This window comes from Arvicanthis niloticus, chromosome 24 (genome assembly GCF_011762505.2).
Source record: "Arvicanthis niloticus isolate mArvNil1 chromosome 24, mArvNil1.pat.X, whole genome shotgun sequence".
In the NCBI taxonomy this organism is placed as follows: Eukaryota; Metazoa; Chordata; class Mammalia; order Rodentia; family Muridae; genus Arvicanthis; species Arvicanthis niloticus.
This window is the reverse complement of record NC_133432.1, coordinates 13,670,482-13,697,641: the sequence shown is the minus strand read 5'-3', so window position 1 is coordinate 13,697,641 and position 27,160 is coordinate 13,670,482. Positions and strand designations below refer to the sequence as shown.

At 46.7% G+C, this 27,160-nt stretch overlaps 1 protein-coding gene across 13 annotated transcripts in view; it reads left to right on the top strand.

Annotated features, from left to right (window-relative positions):
* The window catches only part of Kdm2b (lysine demethylase 2B), a 119,259-nt gene that overhangs the window by 75,270 nt on the left and 16,829 nt on the right, over window positions 1–27,160 (top strand). For 10 of the 13 annotated variants that reach the window (XM_076922790.1, XM_076922788.1, XM_076922791.1 and 7 more), the window contains exon 13: window positions 23,796–24,020. In XM_076922790.1, the coding sequence (XP_076778905.1) occupies window positions 23,796–24,020 (225 nt within the window). Of the gene's footprint in view, window positions 1–12,344; window positions 12,554–23,795; window positions 24,021–27,160 lie in introns of those variants that run through there. The other 3 variants (XM_076922800.1, XM_076922798.1, XM_076922799.1) reach the window with 2 other exon arrangements.

Below are 27,160 nucleotides of genomic sequence, written 5' to 3'. Positions count from 1 at the left end.
ATGTGACCCTCCTGCTTCTGTTTCACTTCACCCTAACCATTTCCAGACTTACAGTTGTTCGTACTTACACTCGTGTTGTGCAGCCACGAGCACCATCCGACTCTGGGGTGTTTCGTCATCACAGATAGAAACCCAGGCCTGGGTGAACTTAATTCCTCTCTTTTCCTCCTCAGTCAATCTTAAAGGCTGGGACTAGCTTAAAAGCTGGGGCACCAGGGAGCTCCTAGTTAGGCATGCATAAGACTCTAACTTGGCAGAGAGTAGTAGCCATGTCAATGAAGAAACAAGACTGTAGGTGTATTCCCAAGGGAGGAGTTGCTTCCTGTTTGGGGCGTGTCCCAGGGATTCCATCTACCAAGGCAGAAGGACTTGCTTCTCCCTGGAGATGGGGCCACAGCATCCTTGGTTCACTCCTTGGCTTCCAGGCTCAGTCCCCCTAGGCTCCCATCCGTCTTATGCGATTTTCTCCACTCCGCTCCCTTGTTAGCTCATCAGGGCCACAGAACACGGACGATTCAGTGAGGCACCTTGTTGTTATTTCTGGAGGCCCAAGGCTCTGCCTGCAGCTAGCTGAGCCTTAGAAGCTCCTGGTGGCTCCATCTTCATTCCGCTTCTGCAGAGCCACGTCCCTCTGGGCTTTCCGTTTTCTTTGCCTGCCTCTGCCTTCGTTATTGGCCATGGACAAACCTCCACAGTCCGCCAGACCTAGCTCTGGCTTTATCCGAGAGCATCCAGGGCCCCACGGCCCCCAGTCATACCTCCAGGCCTTACTGCAGCCTTTCTGGCATCACCAGGGCTTCCTCTTTCCTTGTTTGTTTGTTTGTTTCATGTATGTGAGTACTTTGATTGTCTCTACCTTCAGACAGACAGAAGAGAGCATCAGATCCCATTACAGATGGTTGTGAGCCACCATGTGGTTGCTGGGAATTGAACTCAGGACCTCTAGAAGAACAGTCAGTGCTCTGAGCCATCACTCCAGCCCCCTTTGGGTTTGTTATTAGGCTCAGTGAGTTGGAACCCCCCCCCCCCCCCAGGAAATGGGAAGATGGTGGAAGACCACACTAGGGACATTCATTTCCCCAGCTCTCCAGCTGTCTCCCTGGAGGATCGTCACTGTGGACTGGTTGTAGCCACTGAAGGCCACACTATCTACACAGCCTTTCCCCATTCACATCTGGTAATTCATGTTACTCTCCTACTAAGGTCATGATGGACAGACTGATTGTATTTCTTTTCCCCCAGGGCTTTGACATTATGATCCACATTTTTGTTGACTTATGATTATACCTGCCCTAAGGGCTAGCTGGTTTTGTGTTAAGACCAGGTCTTACTCAGTAGCTTAGGCTGAACAGTCGGTGTAGCCAGTCTGGACTCAGACTTACAGGAGTCCTCTGGCCTCTGCCTACACTAGGCTTTTGACACTAGAGATTGTCTTACTAATTTTCCTATCATCTATTTGATTTGATTTTTGGTTTTCAGAGATAGGTTCTCTCTACCTGGCCTTGACTGTCCTAGAAGTCAGTATATAGACCAGGTTGGCCTCAAACTCACAGAGATCTTCCTGTCTTGGCTTCCTGAGTTCTGGGATTGAAGACCCAATGTTCCTGGATATGTTATTTTAGGTCAAGACAAGATCTCACTCACTCCATAATCCTGGCTGTCTTAGAAACTCACTATGTAGACTAGGCTCTCCTTGAACTCCCAAGTGTTGTTGTTAAAGGATTATGTCACTGTGCCTGATTCAACCATCTTGTTAACTGTCGAATCCAAGTTTTCCCCAGACACCAAGAGGCTGGGAAAATTGTTGGTTCCCCCCCTCTCCCCAACCCACATAATTGTTAAATGAATGAACCCAATAGCAAAATTTCTAGAAGTCTCTAAAGATAGTTTCAGCCACTTAGTTTCATCCCTCTGACCTCACCAAATGCTTCAGAGTTCTATGGTGACTTAACTGACTTCTATCTCTTGCTTTCCTGTCACAGTCAAGACGAGCTGCCAAAAGACCAGGCCCCAACACTCCCTCAGACTGAGGCAGCCCCCTTCAGCCTGGGGAGATCGTGCCACACTGCCATTTGTCAGCATTCATTTGTGTCCTTTAGAAACACGTTATTGGAGCCGTAAGACAGTGCTTGGCTACAATAACCTGCAATTAAGTCTGTAGCCAAGGCTTTCGCTTGAGCCTGTTCACCTGAGCGGCTGTGTTAACGCCTCAGACATGTTCTTGGGAAGCAATAGAGATACCAAGGGCTGGAGACTTTGGTGAGGCCGTTTGGAAGTCTGTCGGGCAGTAAGTGATCCTTTGTCTGTTGCTGCCGTTCTATTTCCAGAACCATGACCAATTTTTTAGACTTCGGCCATCAGGTGCCACCATATATTCAAAGTGACTTTTCCTTTTCCCTCCCTCCTCTTCTTCCTTCTCTTTCCTTTCTACCTTTTTCTTTTTTCCTAAAAAAGATTTATTTATTTTATGTATATGAGTACACTGTTGCTTTCTTCAGACACACGAGAAGAGGGCATCAGATCCCATTACCGATGGTTGTGAGCCACCACGTGGTTGTTGAGAATAGAACTCTGGACCTTTGGAAGAGCAGTCAGTGTTAACTGCTGAGCCATCTCTCCAGCCCCTTCTTCTTTCTAATTAAGTCATTGTTCAGAATGTTTGGCTACATAATCCCCTTTGATAACTCATCCTTCCAGTTTAGGAAATCTAGGGGGAAAAACACGGGGCAAGATCAAGATCGGGTGAAATTTATTTAGCTACTGGTGCTGGGAATAACCTAGAGCATCCAGCATGCTAAACATACATTCACTACAGAGCCGCACCCCCTACACCCCTCAGGCCCCTCAAGCATCTTCTCCCTTCCAGTTAATTTCCCTTTGTGTTTCTGGTAGGTGAGGGGAACCTTAGTTGCACATAAAGAAAGTAGGTGGTAAGGCTTGGGAAACAGAAGTGTGAAGTCCAATTTCCATCTAATCTTGGTCAACAAGTCCAGGTAGTAAGTGGGGAGCCTGGGAGCACTTAGAGCTACTAAGTGAGACCCTGTCTCAAAAAAGAAGAAACAGGATGGTTAGTTTGTTGGTTGCTTGGTTGGTCTGAGCTAGTCTAAAACTGGCCCCAGGCTCTTGGCAGTCCCGCTGCCTCATTTCCAAGAGCTGGGATTACAGATCTATGCCACCACTAGCTTACTTCTTTAAAGATAATGAGTCCAGCGGGGCTGTGGTGGCCCATGCCTTTAATCCCAGCACTGGGAGGCAGAGGCAGGCAGATTTCTGAGTTTGCGGCCAGCCTGGTCTACAGAGTAAGTTCCAGGATAGCCAGGGCTACACAGAGAAACCCTGTCTCAAAAAAAAAACAAAAGGAAAAAAAAAAGATAATGAGTCCAAATGTTCTTTGTAGGCTAAATTCCACTGTGTATGTGTGTATGTATGTATGTGTATATGTGTATATATATATATATATATATATATATATATATATATATATCACATTTTATTTAACTATCTTTTCAAAAAACATTTAGCTTGGCTTTCTTTTATTGCAGTGGTTTTTTTTAAAGGACTTTCTTTTTTTTTTTATGTGTATGAATGTTTTTGTCTGCATGTGTCATGTGCACCATGCTCATGCCTGGGTACCCAGGGAGGCCAGGAGAGGCATCAGACCCCATAGGATGGGAGTTAAAGACAGTTATGAGCCAACATGGAGCTGGGAAGCCAAGCCCTGGTCTGTTTGTTGTCCAAGCCAATGAGATGGTTCAGTGGATGGAGTTGCTGCCAAGTCCCATACCTTGGATTTGCTCTATGAGACCAGTATGATCAGAGGAGAACACAAGTTGTCCTCTGATCTCCACACCTTTGGCATACTTCAACCTACATGCAAAATCAATAAGTGAAATACAATTTAGAGCCAATTTTCTTTACTTTTTGCTCTTATATGATCAACTTTTTCTTCTTAGAGCAAATCTGTAATCTTCACAATCACCACTTGGACCTGTCCTTATAACCATAATCTTTTTTAAATTTTTAAAAAAGATTTATTTATTTGTTTTATGTATATGAATATATAAATAAAGACTGTAGCTGTCTTTAGACACAAAAGAAGAGAGCATTGGATTCCATTACGGATGGTTGTGAGCCACCATGTGGTTGCTGGGAATTGAACTCAGGACCTCTGGAAGAGCAGTCAGTGCTCTTAACCCCTGTGCCATCTCTCCAGCCCCATAATCTGCCTTATAATAGTCAAAACTGCCGGGCGGTGGTGGCACACGCCTTTAATCCCAGCACTTGGGAGGCAGAGGCAGGCGGATTTCTGAGTTCGAGGCCAGCCTGGTCTACAGAGTGAGTTCCAGGACAGCCAGAGCTACACAGAGAAACCCTGTCTCAAAAACCAAAAAAAGAAAGTCAAAACTACTGCAAGAAACACATGTGAAACAGTGATTCTGGTTTGCAAAATTGGATTTATTGTTGCTTCTGTTCTTACATCTGTGTCCACAGGTTCAGCCACTTTTTAAAGTGCTAGGTGGTTTGCCTACTTAAAATCTTGTAAGTGGGAGGCAGGGGCAGGAGGATTGCTATGAATCCCAGGCCAGCCTGAGCTACAGTGTGAAAAAACCCTGTCTCAAAGGCTCTATACATACATACATACATACATACATACATACATACATACATATATTAATTAATTAATGACCAGTGTGGTGGTATGTTGCACACCTTTAATCTCAAATTTTAGGCAAAGGCAGGTAGATTTCTGAGTACGAGGCCAGCCAGGGCTACATAGTAAGACACCTTCTTTAAGAAAAAAGAAAAGGTGAGGGGTGGAGGTGGGACACACTTGTGAGACAGAGGCAGGCAGATCTTGGCTTATTGACCTTGACATTTGAACTTGGGGAACACTTTTCTGTATTTTTCCTTGTTTGTTTTCTGTTTGGGGTGTGATGTTTACTTCATGGATTTTCTTTGGTCAGGGAGATGCAAACTTGCTCCGTAGAGCCCTTTTCAATGATGTTGAACAAGAATGGTAAATAAGGGCTCAGTGGTTAAGAACAGGGACTGCTCTTCTGGAGGTCCTGGGTTCAATTCCCAGCAACCATGTGGTGGCTTACAACCACCTGTAATGGGATCTGGTGCCCTCTTCTGGCATGTCTGAAGACAGTGTACTCACATACACTAAATAAATAAATAAATAAATAAATAAATAAATAAATATCTTTTTTTTTAAAGGTAACTTATAAAGTCTCCTGGTTAGAACCATGTATTTTCCCACTCCTATTATGATAATGAGTATCTGAGGTAGTTGCCCCCCTACAATGATGATTTGCAGCTCTTTAAGAGGTAGTTGGGTTGTTTTTTTGGGGGGGGGTTGTTTTTTGTTTTTTTGGGGGGAAGGGTTGTTTTTTGTTTTTTCAAGACAGGGTTTCTCTGTGTAGCCCTGGCTGTCCTGGAACTCACTCTGTAGACCAGGCTGGCCTCAAACTCAGAAATCCGCCTGCCTCTGCCTCCCAAATGCTGGGATTAAAGGTGTGCGCCACTGCTGCCTGCCCTAGGTAGTTGGTTTCAAATGGCCTGCAGTCCCAGTGAGATTACCTTTCAAGGACGGATCTTTTGAGATGACATTGGAGGAGTTGACAGATCCACCCTTGGGGACCAAAGAGAGTCTATTCAAAGGTGTGCCTACCAAGATGGTGGTGTGGGGGAGGCTAGGCTTATCCTCAGCTCTGCTTTGCACATTTTTTTTTTTTTTTTTTTTTTTTGAGGAGTTCGGGAGTGGTAGGGAAGGGGTTCCTTTTGACTAGTTTAGCTAACTGAAGGAAAACAAGGCTGATGGAAAAGATATGCATCTACGTACTCTACGTTTGTTTTCCTGAGGCCCCATCTCTCAGTGAACCTAGAACTTTCAGATTCAGTCAACTCTCATGGATGGCCAGCAACACTGGTAATAAATGACTCTAGCACCGAAGAACCTGAGGCAGGAGGGTTAAGAGCCCATTTCAGGGCTGGTGAGAGAGGGCTCAATAGGTAAGATTGCTTTCAAGCTGGGCATAGTGGCCCATGCATACCTTTAATCCTGCCTTCAAACCTACAACCTGGATTTGATCCCAGAGCTCCATGTGGTAGAAGAACCAACCTACAATCTGTCCTTTTCCTTGCTCCATATGCACACCATTGCAGGTTCTTCATCATTGTCATCATCATCATCCTACACACACACACACACACACACACACACACACACACACAGGGGGGGCGTGGGGGGGGAAGGTAGCAAAAGTTTTTGAAAGAGCAAGCAACTAAGTATCAAGTTCCAGGGCAGCCTGAGTTACAGAATGAAACCCTGTTTCAAAAAGGAAGGAAAGAAACTTTAAGAAAGATTTATTCATTTTATTTCATGTGTGTGTGTGTTTATGTGTCACCTAACTGTATGTCCCAGTACAGTGTCCATGCCTAATCCCTGTGCAGGCATCTGTGAACTGCCATATGGTGGTGCTGGGAGCTGAACCCAGGTCCTCTGTAAGAACAGCGAGTGCTGTCAACCACTGAGCCATCACTCCAGGAATGATTTTTGAATTGGGATAGATGTTGAGAAACATTTCTTACATCAGTTCCAGTTCCCCCAACCCACCCCCAACCCCCCTTTTTTGAGACAGGGTTTAACTGTGTAGCCTGCCTGTCCTGGAAGTTACACTGTAGACTAGGTTGGCCTCAAATTCACCGAGGGCTCTGTCGGTCTCTGCCTCCTGAGTGCTAAAGGCATGGGACACCTGGCTTAAATTTTTTTTTTTTCAAAGCATCTTGTACATTGTGTCAAATCTTCCAGTTCATGTTCATCTTTGTAGATTGATTTTGTTAAAGTGAAGAGACACAATTAGGAAAGGAATCTTCACTTAACAGGAAGCTGCAGTCTATTGTGAGTACCCATGCGACAGATATATATGGTTTTTAAATGCTGTAGAATGTTTCTTGAGGGAGTAAATAAAAACCATTTAAGTAGCAATAGTAATTTTTTTTAAAACTGAAATTACTGCAGCCCTTAGTTTGTCAAAATGATGTTCTCTAAACCCGTTTTACCAGGTAATTCTAGACTCCTAACTTGGTATGTGGCAAGACTCACAAGTGCTTTTTTATTTCTCTTACATGTTAAGAATGACTCTCCAAAATATCTTTTTCTAGGCAGGCATGGCCATACAGGCTTGTAATCCTAGCTCCTAGCACTGGGATAGCCGAGGCAAGAGGATCATTAGAGCCTAGCCTGGGCAACATAGCAAAACATTTTGCTATTACCATTAAGCAAGGCAAAGATTGGAGAGAGACGAATGGTAAATAAAGTATCAGTAAAAACACCGGAAACATACACTCGTCATTGCTACTAAGTATAAATTACACATCACACCCAGATGACCGGCTGCAGGCGAGCTTTGTCATTCCTGCTATCAGGTGTGCTCACAGATGCTGTTCACCAGCTCAGAAGGGTACTAGCTGTTGCTCCCAAGGACTCTGTACATTATTCCTGTGCTGGACCTGTGGAAAATATCCCTAAGCTTTACCTGTGACCTTTGCGTGATGGGCACCACCAAGAAAGGGGCCTTACACTGGGCACGACCTTCACCCTTAGCTGTAAGCAGAGTCCAGGTGAGAGGTGGACACATCCCTAATCTGATGCCCCTCTGCCCATTTCTAGAAGTGGGGAGGTTGAGGACGATGGTTGGGAATGGGCATCAAGGCTGTGTGTACAGTGAATGGCTGACTATTTGACTAGCAGAGTGAGACCCTGGGTTCCATTTGGGGAAATAATAATCACAATAACAAAAGAGACGGTACTTGGCCTTATTTTCTGCTGTTAATTTCTTTAATTCATTATTAAACAAACCAAGGAATATCAGTCGATTTTACTGGGAGTAATTCATTGAGCCTTAAGACTTTATAAAAGGGGATGAGACTTTGGTTTATAACTCTGGGCGTGGATGGAAAGATTTGACTGTAGGGGCCAGGGTATAGCTCCTTCACACTGTTTGACATGCTTAGCTATCTGTTGTGTGCAAATCAAGTCACATGATGACACTGAAATGAACAGGAGTCCTCCTAAGAGCAGAGTGAACTAAAAGCTATGTGATGTCAGAAATGTCTACTTACGTGATGGCTGGGCTAGCCCTAAGGAGATCATTTCCATCATTATCCTTTGTTTTGTTACTGTTGTTTCTTGAGATAGGATCTTGTGTACCCAAGGCTGGCCCAGAACTCACTGTATAGCTTCTACTGGTTTCATATGCTCTCAGTCTATCTTCCCCAGCCTCCCAAATTATTGGGTTATTGGCATGAGTCCTCATACCCTTCTTCCATCTTTTATTCCTTTACCATAGGTACTTATTTGAGACAGAGTCTCAGTGTATAGTCATGGCTGGCCTTGAAGCATATGTAGATCAGGCTGGCCTAAAACTCACAAAAATCCACCCACCTCTGCTTGTGGTACTAAAATGAAAGGTATGATCCACCATGTCCAGTGAGTGTATACTTTTGATTTTTGACACAAGCTTTTGCTAATTTGTTCAGGTTTCCCTAGGACGGTAGCCAAGGCTGGATCTGGAATTTGTCTCCCAAGTAGCTGGGATTCTAGGCACATACTGCTAGGCTCAATTTAAATGATGCATTTTGCACACACCTTTTGTCGATTGCTTTATAAAGAAAGGTAGTAAATCTTAGATATGCAGGTCCTGCCTCTGCATTGTATTCTAGGTTGTGGATATATTTCCGTTCATACATAAAGCAGTCTCCCCCTTTCAACTTATTCTGTTTCTTTTCATTTTAGTACGATACCTTTTCCCCACCCTGGGATAAAGCCAAGTCTGGGCAGAACCAGGGAACATTCCTGAGGTCTTAGAACCCGATAAGTACAGAAGGAATATTTAGTACCCAAAGAACAAGAAAGAGAGTGGGAGCTGCCTGTGACTTGGGAGAACTTGGCACCCATGTGGTTTTTTTGTTGTCACATGGTGAAAGTTCTAGACCCCCTTGGCTCAGGGCAAGCACCATCTGCCTGGACAGCATGGGTGGCATCAGCCTTGAAAACTTTCTAAGAACATAAGGAAGTTCTGGCTACACGGAGCAAGGAGAAGGTTCAATTCTTCAGGGACATTCACGATGAAGCCGGGCCAAGAAAAGATCAGCCACAGCCCATTGCAAACAGTACAGTCTCAGGTGACAGTTCTCTGGGTAAGGGACGCCATAGTTTCTGTTTGTATATGGTCTGGAACCCTATCAACACAAACCAGATGTTGGGTAATTACACCAGTTAGCTAAAGGAAATTTGGTTAAGAGAGATAGAAGAAGCCCCTCGAAAGTACCAGGAGGGGATCCCTAAGAGGGCTTTGGACTGTGGTTGGCAGGCACCTTATTATGTTTAGAAGAAAACCCAACACAGGAATTGTTTGGCTTACCAGCAGCGTACTGACTACACCTCCCTCCTGACTACACCTCCCTCCTTAGTTTTGCATTTAAACTGAGGACTCACAATTTATAAAATCTAGCATGATTAAGTTGTTGTGGCAGACACTTGGCATTCTCGAACGTGAGAGGCTGAGGCAGCAGGATCGTTTGAAACCCACCTTGGCTACAAAGCAAGCCCTACACCAGCCAAGGCCACATATAAAAAAAGACTCCCATCTCAAAACAAAACAAAAATCTAGAGAGAGAGAGAGAGAGAGAGAGAGAGAAAGTGTGTGTGTTTCATTTCCTCTTTGCTTTGGCCAATATATCTGTTGGATATATTGATATATCAATATCCAGGCCTAGAACTTGATACTCAAGACCAAGCTGGCCAGGCGGTGGTGGCGCATGCCTTTAATCCCAGCACTTGGGAGGCAGAGGCAGGCGGATTTCTGAGTTCGAGGCCAGCCTGGTCTATAGAGTGAGTTCCAGGACAGCCAGGGCTACACAGAGAAACCCTGTCTTGAAAAACCAAAAAAAGAAAAAAAAAAAAAAGAAAGAAAAACAAAAAAGAAAAGATCAAGCTGACCTTGAATTGACAAGTGACCCTCCTTTCTCTGAGTATTAGAGGTGTGTGCCTCCAAAACTGAACAGGTGGCAAATCGGAATGGAATCCTTTCGTCTCCTAGCACAATCTTACCTCCATTTCTTCATCTGTGCAGTGGTGCACATCTGGCAGGAAGGCAAACTGTACGTATTCTATGATCTTGAATGAGATCACGATCTTGGGCATGCTGAGTGCATCCCTGGTGTGGGGGCTTCCTCCCTTAGATAAGAGACTCACTATCATTTACCCACCTGCCAAGGCCCGCCCAGCTCTGAGCTGCTGATGAAAGGAATGATTTTTGTGTTCCCTGCAGCTCTGGTGGCAGCACTGTCCCTTTCTCCTGGCTGAGCCATGATAAGAGAGCTGTGTCATTTTACTTATTTAAATACAAAAGTGATCTTTTTGCGAGCCCTCCAAGGAGATCAGCCTGAAGATAGTTCTATTCAATAGACTTGTGCTTCTGCTTCTTAACAGGGGAGACCTGTGAGGGTGAAAAATATCCCACTTGTAGACTACTTTTGATGTATTATGCTGCTTGGGTGTCTCTGTCCTTGCAGGTATAACCAATGACAAAGAAAGAAAAGTGTTTGTTTTCCTCTCCCTCCTCCTCTTTCTCTTTTCTGTTGGGCAGATATACCCTAGACAGGCACATTTTACCCATGAGATACACTATAGTCCCCGAGTTAGCATCCTTCTCCACCTGGCTTCCTCTTCCTAATTTCTTTACCCGGCTTCTTCCTGGGTAGAACATTTCCTAAGGGCTTATACATGGGCAGCTTTGTGGGTAGAGAGAAGTCTGTATAGTCATGTTTTGCCTTGTTCCCCCCCCACCACCCCCCGTAACCTTGAATGGACTGTTAAAAAAAAAAAAAAAAAACGAAATGGAAGAGGAAACTCAGCACAGAGGTGTTCAGAAAAGAGCAAGTCAGCTGGGAGTTTTTCCATAGCGTCGGTGGGGTGTATAAATTTCCACTCGGTAAAACATCCCTGCTTATGTACTCTTGCTGGCTCTGCTGGGAACCTCCTGAGCTTTAATTTATAAGGTCCCCTCCCTTCATGGAAAGCCCAGGCTATAACCAATCTGCCAGTGGCCCGTTCCCGCTGTGGATGACCTGGCCAATGGTCTAGATGAGAGTAACAGTTGGATACCCACGACAAATTGGTCATCTGACTCTGCAACTATTGGAACTTCTTCTCCAGAGAGTCTTTCAGTAAATCGTTCCCATTTTATAGATGGAGCGACAGCAGGTACTGGTATGCATGTCACCTCAGATAAATGTGTGATGTGTTCATCAGTTGTCTGGTTAAGTTATCCTCCGTGGTAGTTCATGTTTCAGTAATTTTGGTGCTTGTAATAACTTTGGTCATCTGGGCCAAAAGTCATTTAGCTGATCTTTCAGGGGAAGGGTTGTTGACACAAATGCCAGCAGACTTTTTGTTGGGGGATGAAGGTCAGTCTGGATTTCTAGCAACGGCGTTCTGCAGTGTTGCGCTGTTTTCCGGAGTTTAATGGCAAGAATTCTTCACTGTTGAAGAATCCAGAAACCGACCTACACCTTTCCTGCCCAATCTCCTAGGATTATTGTGCTCTGGACTGCAGCACCTGCAGCCTCTCTGAAGTCAGCTCCTGGGCACTAGAGAGTAGTGGTTCTCTCCAAGAGGGTAGGACGTCCACCTCAGGGCCAAGTCTGGGGGATTCTCTCTGACAGCTCCTAGCAGCTGGAGCCTGCACCACCTCAGATTGGACGCTGAATTTCAACCTGGAAAGGCAAACAGAAGAGCGGAGAGGACCGAGGCCCCAATTCTTACTGAGGCCGACAGGCCTGCTGGCTCTGGGCTGGGGGGCCTCTGGACTCGCGGGCATCAGATCCCGATCCGATCTCCAGCGCACGCAGATCCTGCTGCAGGAGACCTGGGAACCCCTGCCTGGCGTTGCACGTAGGGTGGCCCCCCATGGCTATTGCACCGGGACTCCGGAGACTCCCCCAGGGACCACACAAAAGACCCCACCCCAAGACGGGTGTGCATTTCCTGTGGCAGCCGCAGCAGCGGCGGCGCCGTGCAAGCCACCTATGTGTGTCCCGCAGCGCGCGGACCCGTTCGGGCGGGGCGCGGGGCACGCCCCCACGCAGCCCCAGTCCCCGCGCTACGCGCCCCACGGCCGCCCTCCACGGGTCCGCCCCCGTGTCACCACAGGCCGGGCTCCCTTTGTGTGCGGGCCGAGCACCGCGGCCGCGTCATTGGCCCGCCCGCCCGGGGGGCCAGCCCCTTCCTGGCTCGCCTCATGCATATGCATGAACACCGGCCCCGCCCCGCCCCCTCCCGCGCGGGCGTGCGAGGCGCGCGGTGGCGGCGGCTCCCTCCTCGCCGCGCGGGAGCCCGAGCGCTAGCCAGGGTGAGCCGAGCCTGCTCCCTGCGGGCGGCGGCGGCGCTCCAGCCATGTCAGCGCGCGCGAGGCTGGGCCCACCATGAGCCATGGCCATGTCCGTGAGCGCCGAGGACGACGACTATGAATCGGAGCCCGACCAGGTCGGCGGCCCGGGGTGGGGCTGAGGGAGGGACCCGCGGCTCGACCCGGCGAGCTCCTGCCTGACGCGCTGAGGCGGCTGAGGCGGCCGCGACGCCGCGCTGAGGAGAAAGTTTGGCGGCCGGGGCCGGCGGGCCCGGGGCGGGCGCGGGCAGGGGGCGTGTGCGGCGGGACGCGGCGCCGCGGACAATGTGGGCCTGCGGGCCTGGCCGTCGGGTGGCGCGGGCCCGGGCCCCGCGGGTGAGTTGCGGGGCGCACCGCGCCCTCCTCGGCTCGGTAGCCCGCGGCCCACGCGCTTGCGGAGCGCAGCGGGCCCCGCGGCGCCGGCGCCTCATCGCCTCCCGCGGGCAAAGTTGCATCGGGGCTGGAGGGCGGCCCGTGGGCCGACGGCCCGAGCTTTTGTCTGGGCGCCGCGCGCTCGCCCGCCGTGGGTAGCCGAGACAGGAAGGGGTGCGAGCCGCGGCCGGCGCGGGCCATCCGGAACCCAGCGATCGCCCTTGGCCTCCGCGACCAGGAGTACGAGCACCTCTCTCGGAGCGTTGAGAGAGAGCGGAGTAGAATTCTGCGTGTAAAACAAAAAGCTCTAGGTGTGTTTACCGTGGAGATTTTTACTTCAAGGTTCGTGTTTAGGACACCCGGGAAGAAAGTTGAGGTGCTGCTGCTTTTAAACCAGGCACAGCGTGTAAAACAGCGTTTGCAATAAGACAGGCCAGGTAGACAGGTCCAAGGAATTAGGACTGGGATGGGTCACCTTATCATGTGGGCTTTGCAACTGCTAGTGTGAGTAAGATGCTTTTTATAATGCCGCTTGCGTTTCCTTGGTGGAATAAAGATGTTCCAGCGAAAACATCGGAACATCCCCTCCCCAACCCCCAACCCTGGGCGTCAGTGAGGAAGTAGGCTCAAGGGCTGCACTTGAGTGGTATTGTGCCCGTTGTTCCGTAGTTTTATTTAGCAGAGATAAGAGTTCAGCGTTTGGGGTTTTTGGTTGTGCTGTAGGGCTTTAGGCGTGCCCACCCTCTAAGTGTTAATGAGTCTCACAAGTTTTTCAATTGGATGAACCCAGGGACAATTCCTGAGGTTTTGGCTTGGAATGTTTGCCTCAGGTAGCTCCTCCTGTGTAAATGGCTCTCAAATTCTTGGCCGTCTAGTTCATGCCTCAACTCACGGTTCAGTTTAGGTCTGCCTAATTAATCCTGTCAACCAGTTTACCGTTACCATGGCATCAGGCCATCTTAGTATTCAATACAAGATGGTCCATCTGGGTTGAGGTTACTCTTAAACCTCTTTTTCCAATTTCATTATATCCTGTGGTCCAGTCCCTTTGACCGGACACAACTATCTCTTGAGCCGTTCCTTTTGTTTTGACTCCTCAAACAACCCTACACTGTTTATTATTGCAGCTTGTATTTGGGGTGGCCTCTAGCTTGAAGCAGTTTTCCTGCCTCTGCCTCCCAAGTTGTGGTAGTACAGTGTGAGTCCCAACACCCAGCTTATCCCTGGGCTTACGAACACATTTTGAGGTACTGTTCTTTCTGAGGGAGGCTGCTATTAGGAAGGGGCCTGCACTCCTGTAGCCAGGTAGTCCTCTTAGTATGTGTCAAGCTGGGAATAGCTTTTCTGGAGCAGTTAGCAAGAGAAATTCTGAGTTTTCATTTACACTTTAAAGTCCCCTTCCCCCTCCCACACTGGTTTACTAGGTAGACAGTATTCTAAGCCAAGGCATGGAGCCCGTGCAGAACTGATGTCCCCTCAGATACTTTGCATTTTGGTGATAACATTTTTTTTTTTATCAGTTTTGTCAGCCCTGGGCTTCTCTGTACCTGAGAAGAGTAGATGTCCTATGGACCTTTGTAAAAGCATCTCTTCTAAGTTTGCCAGCCCCAGGTCCCAGCTTTTCTGAGTTTTCCCTCCCTGCACCTTATCCTTCTAGCTGGATGTGTTTAGCAGCTTCATGAAGTGCTGGAGTCCTGACATGGAGATATCAAGTGTACTTGGCCACCTGTAAAACACAAGACAGCAAGGAAGGAGGCCGTGTTGGGGGGCAGTTGTTCCACTGATCAAATTGGAAAAAAAGCTGCTACAACCCTACTCAGAGTTCTGGTTACCCCCGGACTGTAAGCCAGGCTTGAGCAGTATCAGGCTTATTTAGACCTGTCTATGATACTGGCTATCCTACATCTTTCATCAGCCACTTAGGTCTCCCCCATGAACTAGCCAAGAAGTGATGGCCAGAGAGCAAATCCTTTGCTTGCTCATTGCTGTTGTGCAAACTGGCTGTGGGATGTCCCATACAGAATGTATCAGGAAATCCTCTATCTGCTTTCCAGTCTGAGGAGGAGTCCCTTAAAGAAGAGTTGTCAGTAAGAGTCCTTTCTGTCTTGGGCTGTTTATTTTTCTTCCCAATGAAAGTGACTACAACTGGTTGAAAATAGTACTTAGGAAATTATAGAGAAAAACTCTCAGAAATTTATGTGGTGGTAGTTACTATGTTACTGATTGTACTGTGTAGGTTGTTGTTGTTGTTGTTTTGCTTCAGTTTGATTCAGAGGGGTATTTTTCAGCATATAAGGGTCTCACTTAATATTTCCTAGGAAGCCCTTGAACTTTTGATCCTCTTGCTTCGTCCTCCTGGGTATTGGTGTTACGCCAACCTGGCACTGCTGGTAGTTTCTGTTTTTTCTTTTTTTCTTTTTTTCTTTTTTTCTTTTTTCTTTTTTCTTTTTCTTTTTTTTTTTTTTTTTTTTGGTTTCCGAGACAGGGTTTCTCTGTGTAGCCCTGGCTGTCCTGGAGCTCACTCTGTAGACCAGGCTGGCCTCGAACTCAGAAATCCGCCTGCCTCTGCCTCCCAAGTGCTGGGATTAAAGGTGTGCGCCACCACCACCCGGCTTGCTTGCTTGCTTTCTTTCTTTCTTTTTTAAATTTGTTTATTGTGCGTGTATGTGCATATGCTATGGCATATTCTGTGTGTGTGTAGAGTTCAGAGGACAACCTCTAGAAACTGTTTCTTTTTTACTTCCCCCACGTGGGACCAAGGGGTCAAACAAAGCCCAGGTCACAACAAAGCAAGCACCTTAACCCACTGAGCCATCTTGCTAGCTAGTGAGATCTCAGTCTTCTTCAGCACCTCTCCTCTCTGCCCCTCCCCCTTTATTTGCCTCCTTGTCTTTCTTGCTTGACCTCAAACTCCACTGGTAGCCAGGAATAACTGAGGTGAACACCTGGTCCCTCTGTGTTGGCTTCCTCCGTGTTTAAGTTACAGGGGTGGGCTACCACATCAAGCCCAGTTCAATAGTGACATTTCCAGGCATCCCTGAACCTATCTGTATGGGAAGATTTGGCAACTTTGTGGTTGTGTGTATGCTTCTAGAGGAAAGGTCCTTAGCTTTCTTAGATTCTCCAGAGATCCTTCCATCCCTCGGGTCTTCTTTATTCTCTTGCTCCTTACCCTCAGTACACAAACAAACCCAGAACTTTCCCCATCACCTGCAGGCATGATATGGTCATAGTTAGTTTTGTAGGTGCCGTGCCCATTATGCTTGAGAGATTTGAAGCTGGATATGATTTTTCATGCCAGCTTGCCTATATTGTGCATCAGAATGAAATATTAGTATGTTTGTTTTAAAAAAAAAAAAAAAAAAAAAAGTCGGGTAGGCTCTCTATCATTGAGCTACCCAGTCTTCCCCAGTCTTCCCTTTTAAAGTTACATTTACTCTGTGTGTACACGCGTGTGGATCTACATGTGGCTTGGCACGTGTGAAGGGCTCAGAGGACAATCTGTGGGAGTGGGTTCTCTCAAGATCAAACTCTTCAGCCACTAAGCCATCTTGCTCACTCCCTCTACTTTTTAATTCCATTTTTCTTTATTAGTATTTTCCTTTTTATTTAGACACAGAGTCTCACTAAGTTTCTCAGATGGTCCTTCAACTCACTATGTAGGCCAGACATGCCTTGAACTTTTGATCTTTCTACCTAGTCTCCCAACTAGCTATGAGCCCACCTCATAGCTTTAAAACTGTCTTAAGTGTAGAAACATTTAGCTACATTTTCTTGTTATTTCTCACTCGACTACTGTTGACTGTAGAATCTTTCTTTTGATTTTCAGGACAGGTTTTACTCTGCGTCCCCCTTGGCTGTCATAGAACTCACAGAGATCTGCCTGCCTCTGCTTCCTGAACACTGGGATTAAAGCCATACACCACAGCCACCCAGTGAAACTCAACTACTCCCCCCACCCCCTTGTTTGTTTGTTTGCTTGCTTGTTTTGTTTTTCGAGACAGGGTTTCTCTGTGTAGTCCTGGCTGTCCTGGAACTCACTCTGTAGACCAGGCTGGCCTCGAACTCAGAAATCCGCCTGCCTCTGCCTCTCAAGCTCTTTTCCTTTTTTGTTATATTTTGTTTTGTTTCCTGTTTGAGACAGGGTTTCTCTATATAATAGACCTGGTTGTTCCACCTCTACCTCCAAGTGCTGGGATTAGAGGCGTGGGCGACCACACCCTGCCACCATTCCTTAAGGCTTCCCTGACTCTTACTGAGAGCAACTTTCTGCTGCTTTTCCAGCAGTCCTGACATTTCTGAAAGGATCAGTCTTCCCTAGGTTCAGTTTATTGTTTTCAGTTTTAGGGTTACTACCAGACTTTTCCCTCTGGCTGCCCACTCCCCACCCCCACTTACCATCCCTGCTGCAGTGAGACAGCCTTAGCACTTGGTGATGTTGATTCATAGATGTGTATCTTTGCTTTTGGTTTGCTCCCTAGGCCCTGCAGAGACCAGTGTCCCCTGATCCCCTGTTTCTTCCATCTCCTAGGCGTCTCTTCTCTGCCTGTACCCTCATATTTTCACCCTTTACTAGGGCCCTGGATTGTCTCCTGCCTTCATTATGTCTGCTGCTTTTGTTCATGCCCTGGTAATCTTCAGCTGACCTCTGCTTGTATCTCGTCTTGCCTATGAAATCTCCATCACCCACACTATTGCCAGAGCACAGTCCTGCTGCTCCTGTGTGTGGAGTCCTGTACATACAGGGTATGTCTCCTCTCCTAGGAGGCCCTGCAGATGAGCTTCCTGCTGCCTCAGAACTCTTTTTCCAGCAGCGTTGCTGAGCTGTTTGTCTCGAATGTGTCATGCACTTTCACATCTCTATTTTACTCTTCTTTCTGCATAAACTGTCCACCCTAACCCCACCCTCACTGCTGACTTGTGTAGTCTTATTCTCCCTCTGTTGCCCATGTTATCAGCAGCTGCTGTGGTCTGCGTTACCCTTTCCAACCTGCGTTTCCCAGAAGATGAGGCATCTATCTCTTCTGGGTTTGCGGACCTGAGTGCAGACTTGAGAGTTACTGCCTAGGCTCAGAGCTTAGTTCTCTATCAGCAACGAGACACTGAGCAGGTTACTTAACTGCACTGTCCACAGTTCTTCATTTGTAAACTGAGATGAGAATTCCTATCTCAGACTTCTTATACAGATATTTTAAAAACTACTAGCACTTCATAGTTAGCCTGCAGTATCATTGTGTTGCATTTATGTGGTTTCTGTATTTCTCCTTCCAGACTGCACCGTCTTTACGAGTAGGCTACACAGCTTACTCATCTCAGTAGTCCCAGAATTTAGCATTGAATCTGGTTCATAATTCACAGCCAGAAAACACTTGGGTGGGTGGATGAGTGGGTGAATATGTGAATGAGGGGGGTTAATGAATGAATCTCCAGTGCACATTGTAGATACTCAGTGCTAGTGATGTTGAGCATCTTGTCCTTGTTTGTTGGCCATTTGTGTGTTTTATATATATTTTAAGAAATAGCTATTAAAATCCTTTGTCCATTTAAAAAAAAGATTTATTTTTATTATGTGTGTTTTGCCCGCACATGTGTCTGGTCACCATGTGCATGCAGTGCCCATAGAAGCCAGAAGAGGGCACCAGATCTCCTGGAACAGAAGTTACAGGTGGTTGTTGACACTTGTGGGTACAGAGAACTGAACCTGAGAACTCTGGAAGAAGCAGCCAGTGCTTTCAACCATGAAGCCCCCTTTTTGCCCAATTTTAAAATTGACATTTTTGTAGTTTTAGCACTGAGATGTTAAGAATTACTTCTTCTAGATCCTACTCCATTACTGTGTAGATGTATGCAAATATTTTCTAGTGGTGTTTTTTGAGACAGGGTTTCTCTGTATAGCCTTGGCTGTCCTGGAACTCACTCTGTAGACCAGGCTGGCCTCGAACTCAGAAATCCGCCTGCCTCTGCCTCCCAAGTGCTGTACGCCACCACCGCCCGGCTAGTGGTGTTTTTTGAAACACAAAAGTTTAAAGAAATTTTTTAAATGATTTATTTCCTCTGGAATTTGAGTTACAGTTGTGAGCTGCCATGTGGGGGCTGGGAATTGAATCTGGATCATCAGGAAGAGCAGCCAGTGCTCTTAACCACTGAGGCATTTCTCCAGCCCCCTAAAGCTTTAATTTTTAGGATGTTTTCCCTTGAATATTTTTGCTTTGGTTGTCATATCCAAAAAGCTGTTTCCTATACACCTGTGCATTCTTTTAGCTCTATGTTTAGAGTTTTGTTCCATTTTGGGATTGTCTTTTGTATGTAGTATGAAGTGGGGTCCTGTGTTAATTCTTTCGCATAGGGATTTCCACTTTCATCAGGACTATTTGTTGAAGAAAAATTTTCCCCAATTGAAATTTTTTGGGACCCCTGTTGAAAACCAGTTGGTCAAAAAGAAGTGAGTTTATTTCTGGACCTTCAGCTCTTCCCCAGCAGTGCGTCTCTGTGGCCTGCCCTTCTGTAATGAGATTTGCGGCCAGGAAGCTCAAAGTCTTCCAAGGTGTTTATTTTCTTCAAGCTTTTCCTTTTCATCCTTGTTGGTTCCGAGGATCTAACTCAGAGTCTCAGGCATGGTACATACACACCTCAGCTCTCCTGAGCTTCAGCTTCATCATTTTAAAGAGCCTGTTCCTGAGCTCATGCCACATAGATCTGGGCCTTCTGAGATCTTTCTTACCCATGAACTTTTTGGAAGATAGTACTAGGAAGATGGAGATACTCATTAAATAGTGAGAGAATGAGAGTGAACCTCCTCTTGAATGGGTGTCGGGGAATGCTTTTAATCCCAGCACTCAGGAAGCAGAGACAGGCAGATCTCTGAGTTTGAGGCCAGCCAGGGCTACATACTGAGATGTTTCCTTTTAAGGGAGGAGCTTTTGAATTGGTCATGGGGAAAGGACCTTTAAAGTATGTGTGCTTCAGGTTTTAATAACTTCTTTTTAAGTGAACCAAGGATATGGCTGTTGCAGGAAAATTCCAACCCAAATAAGCTCGATCAAAGAAGGCACAACTCAATAATTATGAATATAAAAGCTGCATGCCTAAATTGGGCCGATTTACCACTGCACTACTCTATTCCCTATCTATGAGTTCCCTCATAACTTGGTGTTTTCCCAGGCCACGAGCTTCTTCAATGTCCTTTCACCTCTTCCTTCTCCATAGTCCACCTCTCCCTCCCCCCTCCCAAACTTTTCCACTCTACCTCCCCTCTTACTTCCCAGTCACTGACTCTAGCCTTTATCTTACAAATTAAGGTGGGCAGAGGGTTCACTAGAAGTCACCTGTGTACTGATTCACTCCTCAGTCTGCAGCCCCTCAAATACAAAACCAAGGTTACCCACAACACATGGCTTAGATCAACAAGTGGGCCCCCTCACTCAGTTTGTAGACTGCTTACCTAGCATGCGCAAAGCCTTCCCTCAATCCCCAGAGCTGCATAAACCAGGGAGGGTAGTGGATGCCTATAATCTCAGCAGTCAGGAAATAAAGGCACAAGGATCCAGAGTTCAAGACACCCTAGCTATGTGCTAAATTCAGGGCTAGCCTTGGATAAAATAAAAAATTAGAAAATGACCTTGAAACTGGCATGCTGGATGCTATTGTTTCGTGTGATAGAATAAGACAGAAGTGGAGTTCAGAGTTGGTGTTTGAAGCTTTGGGTAGCACACAAAAGACAGTAAAAAAAAGCTGCATGGCAGAAAGGTGGCTTTTGCTAGTTCATCTTCCTGTGTTCTCTTCACACCTGTCTAGAGTCTGCTGCCATGGGACTTTCTGGTTGGAATTTTTTGTTTTGTTTTTTGTTCTTTAAGACAAGGTCTATGTAGCCCTGGCTATCCTGAGACTGCCAGGCTGGCCTCAGACTCACAGAGACCTGTGTCTACCTCCCAAGTACTGAGGCTAAAAGACTTGTGCCACTATGCCCACTTCTAGTTGGAGTTTTACGTTGACTTCCATTGTTTTTCTTCCTCGTGGAGAATTTTTTCTGTGGTGTTTAGTAGGATCCTGCAAGTGTTGGTTGGTTTCCTCCTAGCAAGCCAGCTGGTAACAGTAGCCAAAGCCCGTCTCTGTCTGGATTTGCAGAGAGGGTAGGAATCAGGGTGCTGGGAAATAGCTTCTCTGGAGGTGTTATCTGTTATTTATTCTGTCGTTTTCTAGGATGTCTGTGCTAGTTAGGTCTACGTGGATTCACTTTCTAGCGTAGGAATGTGCTTTTGGATGCAAGTCTGCTTTGGAAAGCCAAGGAAGGTAGCCCCACTGGTCTTGCTGGCCTCTGATATCCAAAATAACTTTGGACTGAGTCTCCTTAGTTTTTCACCAAAGAGGCCAGTCTATGGAATTTCCTGCACCAAGGCCCAAAGATAAGCCCTCCTATTTGGTTTTTCCTTTATAGATGGGTGGTGTGCCATCCTTCTTTGTATCTAACCTGAGGCTTCCAAAAAGTATTCATGTCACTGCCACTTTTTTAAAGAGTTTGAGTTATCTCAGAGGACACTGGCCCCATGGTAAAAGGAGCAAAAGGCACAGTGTGGAGAAGAAGGCACTGTCTAGGTTCTATGCTTCTAGGGGCCTGTGTCCTGTGCATTTCTTGCCATTCCTTCACTATGAGTGCCCGTGGCAGTTGTGGTGGATTATGTGAGGCTGGTGCCATACTTGGACTGTGTGCACATCTCTGTAGGTGCTGTGATCTTGGTGAGCCACTTGGCCTTTAGCTTTAGACATTCATCTGTAAAATGGGACAGTAAGGCAACATGCCATGGAGTTATCACTAGAAAACTAGATTGCATCATGTATAAAGTGATGGCCATGGTCTTCATGAACGGTGTTAAGAAAATGTCTACCGTTACAATTACCTTTCATCCTTGTCAACACAGCTGCGTTATAGACATTTCTGTTGTTGCTGTTTGCCAAGTTCTCAGGTCCACAGAATTCTGAACACTAGTTGTGATATACTTTCTTAATAGCAGACCATATAAATATACTAATATATGTTATATAATTATATTATATATAATATACATTATTATTATACTATATTTTATTATTAAGTTATATATAGTATATATTACATATACTATATATATTATATATTAGTATAGTGTGTGTGTGTCCCACTAATGATGTGAGCATGGTAAAACTGGTCTTGTGTGTGTTTAGGGGAAGCCCAGACTCTCACTGTAAAGACCATGGGAAGTCTGTGCTACTTGTCTTTAGTGGGTAGCCCTCTAGAGTGGGGCCCTGCCCCTCCTTGTTCCTCCTTGTTCCTCCCATCACAGGGGAGATGATGGTGCGTAATTAGGGTTCAGAGCACATAGAGATATCACAGACCTTTTCTCTTAGCACTTGGGCCTGAAGAGGCTTGGCAGTTTCCTTGATTGTTGCAGGCTGCTAGGAAAGTCAGAGGGGAGGTAGGGACTGATGTGTTCATGGAGAAAAGTAGACTTGTTTTCTCTCTGATGTGGGTGGGTAACACCTGAAGTCATGGGACATGTGTGTGATGTGAAGGGGTCCCTGGAAGCTGACGAGCTGCACAGCAACAGCTCTTCAGGCCTGTGAGTTAGGATTCTCTGTGCAGAGTCAAGGATGACAAACTACAAACATTTACTGAGGACAGCTGTTGCCAAAAAAGTGACTTTAACCATTAGGTGATAGTTTGGCTAGTAGGTTTGAACATACGACCAGTGTCCTCCCTAGCAGAGGGATTGGCCCAGTAAACTCATCCTACAAAAGGATGCTTCAGAGTAGTGGTTCTCAGCCTTCCTGATGCTGTGACCCTTTCATACAGCTCCTCATGTTGTGACCCCAACCATAAAATTATTTTTGTTGCTACTCCATAACTGTAAGTTTGCTACTGTTGTGAATCTCAGTGTAGATATCTGTGTTGTCTGATGGTCTTAAGTGACCCTTGTGAAAGGATTGTTAACCCAAAGGGGGACTGAGAACCGGTGCTTAGACAGCACTACCTCCCATGCTTGTTCCTATCCTAGAAGCTTGATCAAAAGTGGCCCCAGTAGTTAGCTTGGCATTGGCGGGCCCATCATGCATCTTGGGTTTGGCAAGTCACAAGGAATGCTATACTTGAAGCCCGTTTGGAGGTGGGTGTCTCTGAAATCAGAGGACACTGCTCAGTTCTCCTGGAGTTATCTTGGTGGCAAGGCATCTTGTGGCCATGCAGCGTTGCAAGAGATACCTGGGATGTCAGTTCTTCGGTCTCAGAGGAACCACCAGTTTGATACATACTCTTATGAGTGCTAGACCCCTGAGCATCCCCAAGTGTGTGAACTGGCCCCATGCAGTGTGTTTCTGTGCCAAGTTCAGAGAAGAGAGAGTTGGTGTTTTGGCACAGGTAGTAGAGGCAGACTGTGCCCTGCTGCGCCCTTCCCCAGGAAGTGAAGCCATCGGGACCCAAACTGTCCTGTATGTAGCCAGGGTGGCTGCCAGTGCAGCCGGGCTGCTTCCTATAGTAAAGTTACCTAAAGCAGTGCTAGTAGCGGGCTTAAAACCGCAGGCTTCAATCACAGTATTAGAAGTCCCAAAATCACTCTTGCTCCAGACATTCCAGGTGAGGATCCTTCCTTGCTTCTGGCTTCTGATGTTGGTCTATAGTCCTTGGCATTTCTTGGCTTCTAGAAGGATGCTAGTCACATGGCACGTTTCCCTGTCTTCATATGTGCTCCCACATTAGCCTGTATCCAAGTGTCCCCCTATCAGAAGGTTACCTGCCATGTAATTTGAGCTTACCTGACTTGCCCTCCTTTAACTTAGTTGCCCCCAATCCCATCTCAATAGGAGTCGCTTTCTGAGGTACCACCGTTGCCAGGTTCAGCATCTCTTGCTTAGGTGTACAGCTCAACCTGACAGCCTCTCGTAGGTGCTTGACTGCCCCTGAATCCTCCCATCTCACTTGTTCCATCTGTTCTTGACCAGAACCGGGTGGTGGGTCGGCCTAAGGGCAAGTTGGGCCCGGCCTCAGCGGTGAAGTTGGCTGCCAACCGAACAACAGCAGGAGCTCGCAGGCGCCGGACGCGATGCCGCAAGTGCGAGGCCTGCCTGCGGACGGAGTGTGGAGAGTGCCACTTTTGCAAGGACATGAAGAAGTTTGGAGGTCCTGGGCGCATGAAGCAGAGCTGCATCATGCGGCAGTGCATCGCGGTGAGTGCGTGGAAGGCACAGCCCCTGCAGGCCTCCTGCAGGGCTCCGGGCTCCCTGCTAGTCTGTCCTGCCCTAGAGGTGCTCTGGTGGGGGGGTTGGGGGGGGAGGTTTAGGTGATTCTCTTTCCAGCTACCCTTGCTTACACATGGGCAGCCTTGCCATGCTGTCAGACTCCTGTGTGTTATCTGGTGGTCTATAACTCTTCCCTTCCTGAAATAGCTGAGTACTTTGAAGTCCCCCTTATTAAAGAGGTCAAGGCAGCCTGTCTTTTGGGGTTTTTTTTGTTGTTGTTTTGTTTGTTTGTTTGTTCTGGTTTTTTTGAGACAGGGTTTCTCTGTGTAGCCCTGGCAGTCCTGGAACTCACTCTGTAGACCAGGCTGGCCTGGAACTCAGATCTGCCTGCCTCTGCCTCCCAAGTGCTGGGATTAAAGGCGTGCGCCACCACTGCCCAGGCAGTGACTGTGTCTTGACTGTGACCCTGTTACTAACATTTGTGGTCCAGGGTTCTGGACCCTTCCTTCCTATCTTTATAGTCAGAAGTTTGGGTGGACAGTTTGATAGATGGCCTGGTGGAGCTGGGTCCATGGAGAACTTGGCCAGCCTCTCCAGATGCCTCTTTGGCATCTGATACAGTCCTGGAGGTCAATTTTAGTTCCCTGCTCCATAAGCTCTTAGACTTTGCCCTCCCTGAGGCACTGCTCCCTGAGGACCCGGTGGTCCCCTTCCTGACCCTTAAAAATCTGGCTTAGCTGGAGTAACCAGATTCCTCTACCCTGGTAAACTGGTCCGTGAGTCCAGCATGGTGTTGGGTGAGTGAGCTCCTTCTCCGTGAATCCTGCCGCCCCAGTACAGAAGCCTTGGGCATCTTCTCCTCCTCGCTGTATTCATAATAAATCTTGTTGCTACTTGTGGTCAAAAAATACATACCATAAAATTTGCCAACTTGGGGCTTGAGAGGTGGCTCAGCCGTTGAGAGCACCGACTGCTCTTCCTGAAGTCCTGAGTTCGATTCCCAGCAACCACATGGTGGTTCACAACCGTCTGTAATGGGATCTGATGCCCTCTTCTGGTGTGTCTGAAGAGAAAAATGGTGTACGCATATACATAAAATAGATAAATAAATCTTTTTATAAAAAATTGCCAACTTACCTATTTTTAAGCATACAGCACGCGAGTGTTAATTCTGTGCAGTACCTGTGCTGATCTAGAGGGCGTCTTCATCTTCTAGACCAAGCAGCGCTCGAGCCGCTTTCCCAGTTCCTAGAAGCTGCTGCAGCGTTCTCAGTGTCTGAGAGGTTAACCACTGCAGAGAGGATGCTGATGAGAAGTTAGACAGTGCTTGTCCTTTTATGAGTCATTTCACTTAGTACACCATGCTCAAAGACAACAATTGTTATGCCTGCCTGACAGCATTGTTTTAATTTACAATTTTTGTCTGCTTGTTTGTTTATTGTGCCATGGTGTTGCTTTGTACCCCTGCTGGTGTCAAACACATGCAAGTCCTCTTGCCTCAGCCTCCTACCCGGATCATATGTTAATCTTGGGTAATGTTAGATATGTGATACTACATTAGATGTATATCATAGTTTTGGGTTTTTTTTGTTCTCTGTGGATATTTAAATAGTTTCTACCTCTTAGCTTTTGTGAATAGTATGCAGTGAGCATGAATACCTGAATGCCTTTCTGAGATCTGGCCTCTGTTGGCAGCAGTGGAACTGTTGGATCATAATAATTGTGTTTTTAGTTTTTGAGGAATTTCCGTAGTGGTTATACCATCTCACATTCACGAGAAGTGCTGAAGTGAGTTCTCCACATCCTGGGCCGCAGCGTTTCCTTGAGTTGTCTGTTTTTTGTTTTTAACATACCACCCTCATATGTATTAGGTAGTGTTAGACTGGTTTTTTTAATTTGTGTTGCCTTAATAATGATTGATACTTTTTCATGTACTTGTTAGCCATTTGTATATATTTCTTTCAAGTCCTTTGTGCATCTTTAGATTGGATATTTTGATTAAGCTGTAGAAATTCTTTATATAGTCTGTATATTATTGTCCAAAATCAAATGCAAGTTTTTTCTTTAGATTTGTTTACTTTGTTTTATGTTTGACTGTTTTGCCAGCATGTATATACACCATGTGCATGCATTGTATGAGTGTTTTGTGTTGGGGTGTGTGTGTGTGTGTGTGTGTGTGCGCGTGTGTGTGCGCGTGTGTGTGCGCGTGTGTGTGCGCGTGTGTGTGCGCGTGTGTGTGCGCGTGTGTGTGTGCATGTGCATGCATACACACCACTGTGTATGCCTAATACCACAGAAGTCAGAGAAGGGTGTCAGGTGCCAGTTACCAGAGAGTTGTGAGGTACCAAGCACATGGATTCTGGGAATTGGATACGTATCGTATCATGCCTTTAATTAATCTCAGCGCTTAGGAAGCAGGCAGCTCTCTTTGCGTTCAAGGCCAACCTGGTCTACAAAGAGAGTTCCAGGCTAGCAGGGACTGCATAAAAATTTTAAAAAGTCATCATTTATGAAATTGTGAAGTATCAGACATCAGCTATACATTCAAACAACATGAAGAGAGTGATTATAAGGCACAAAAGGGTATGGGATGAGGAAGCAGCTGCCATCTTGGTGTTTGGGAAAACAAAGACAACTCATGAAATCCAAGGAAAAGATGTGTGCAGGACAAGGAAAGGCAGAAAGGACCCTGAGGCGAGCAAGGTCAGAGGAGCTGCACAAGGCAACTGCCAGCCTGGGAATCTAAGACAGGAACTCAGCTTGGTGTGACTAGAGTAGAGCAGGCTGGGTGGGAACGACCCATGGAAGCAGGAACTCAGCTTGGTGTGACTAGAGTAGAGCAGGCTGGGTGGAAACGACCCATGGAAGCAGGAGCTCAGCTTGGTGTGACTAGAGTAGAGCAGGCTGGGTGGGAACGACCCATGAAGCAGGAGCAGGGTCTGAGGTTGGGTCTGAGGCTACAGAGGTGAGGCTGCTCAGAGATCCTGTTGTGAAGATGAGGTTGGGCGGCAAGGAAGATGTCTGTGTCTAAGAAGCCATGTGGAGATAGGGAGCCTAGAGGAGGGAGACTCCATACACACCTGAAAAGGGAACAGGGCATATGGGTCACATATGGGTAAAGGTTAGAG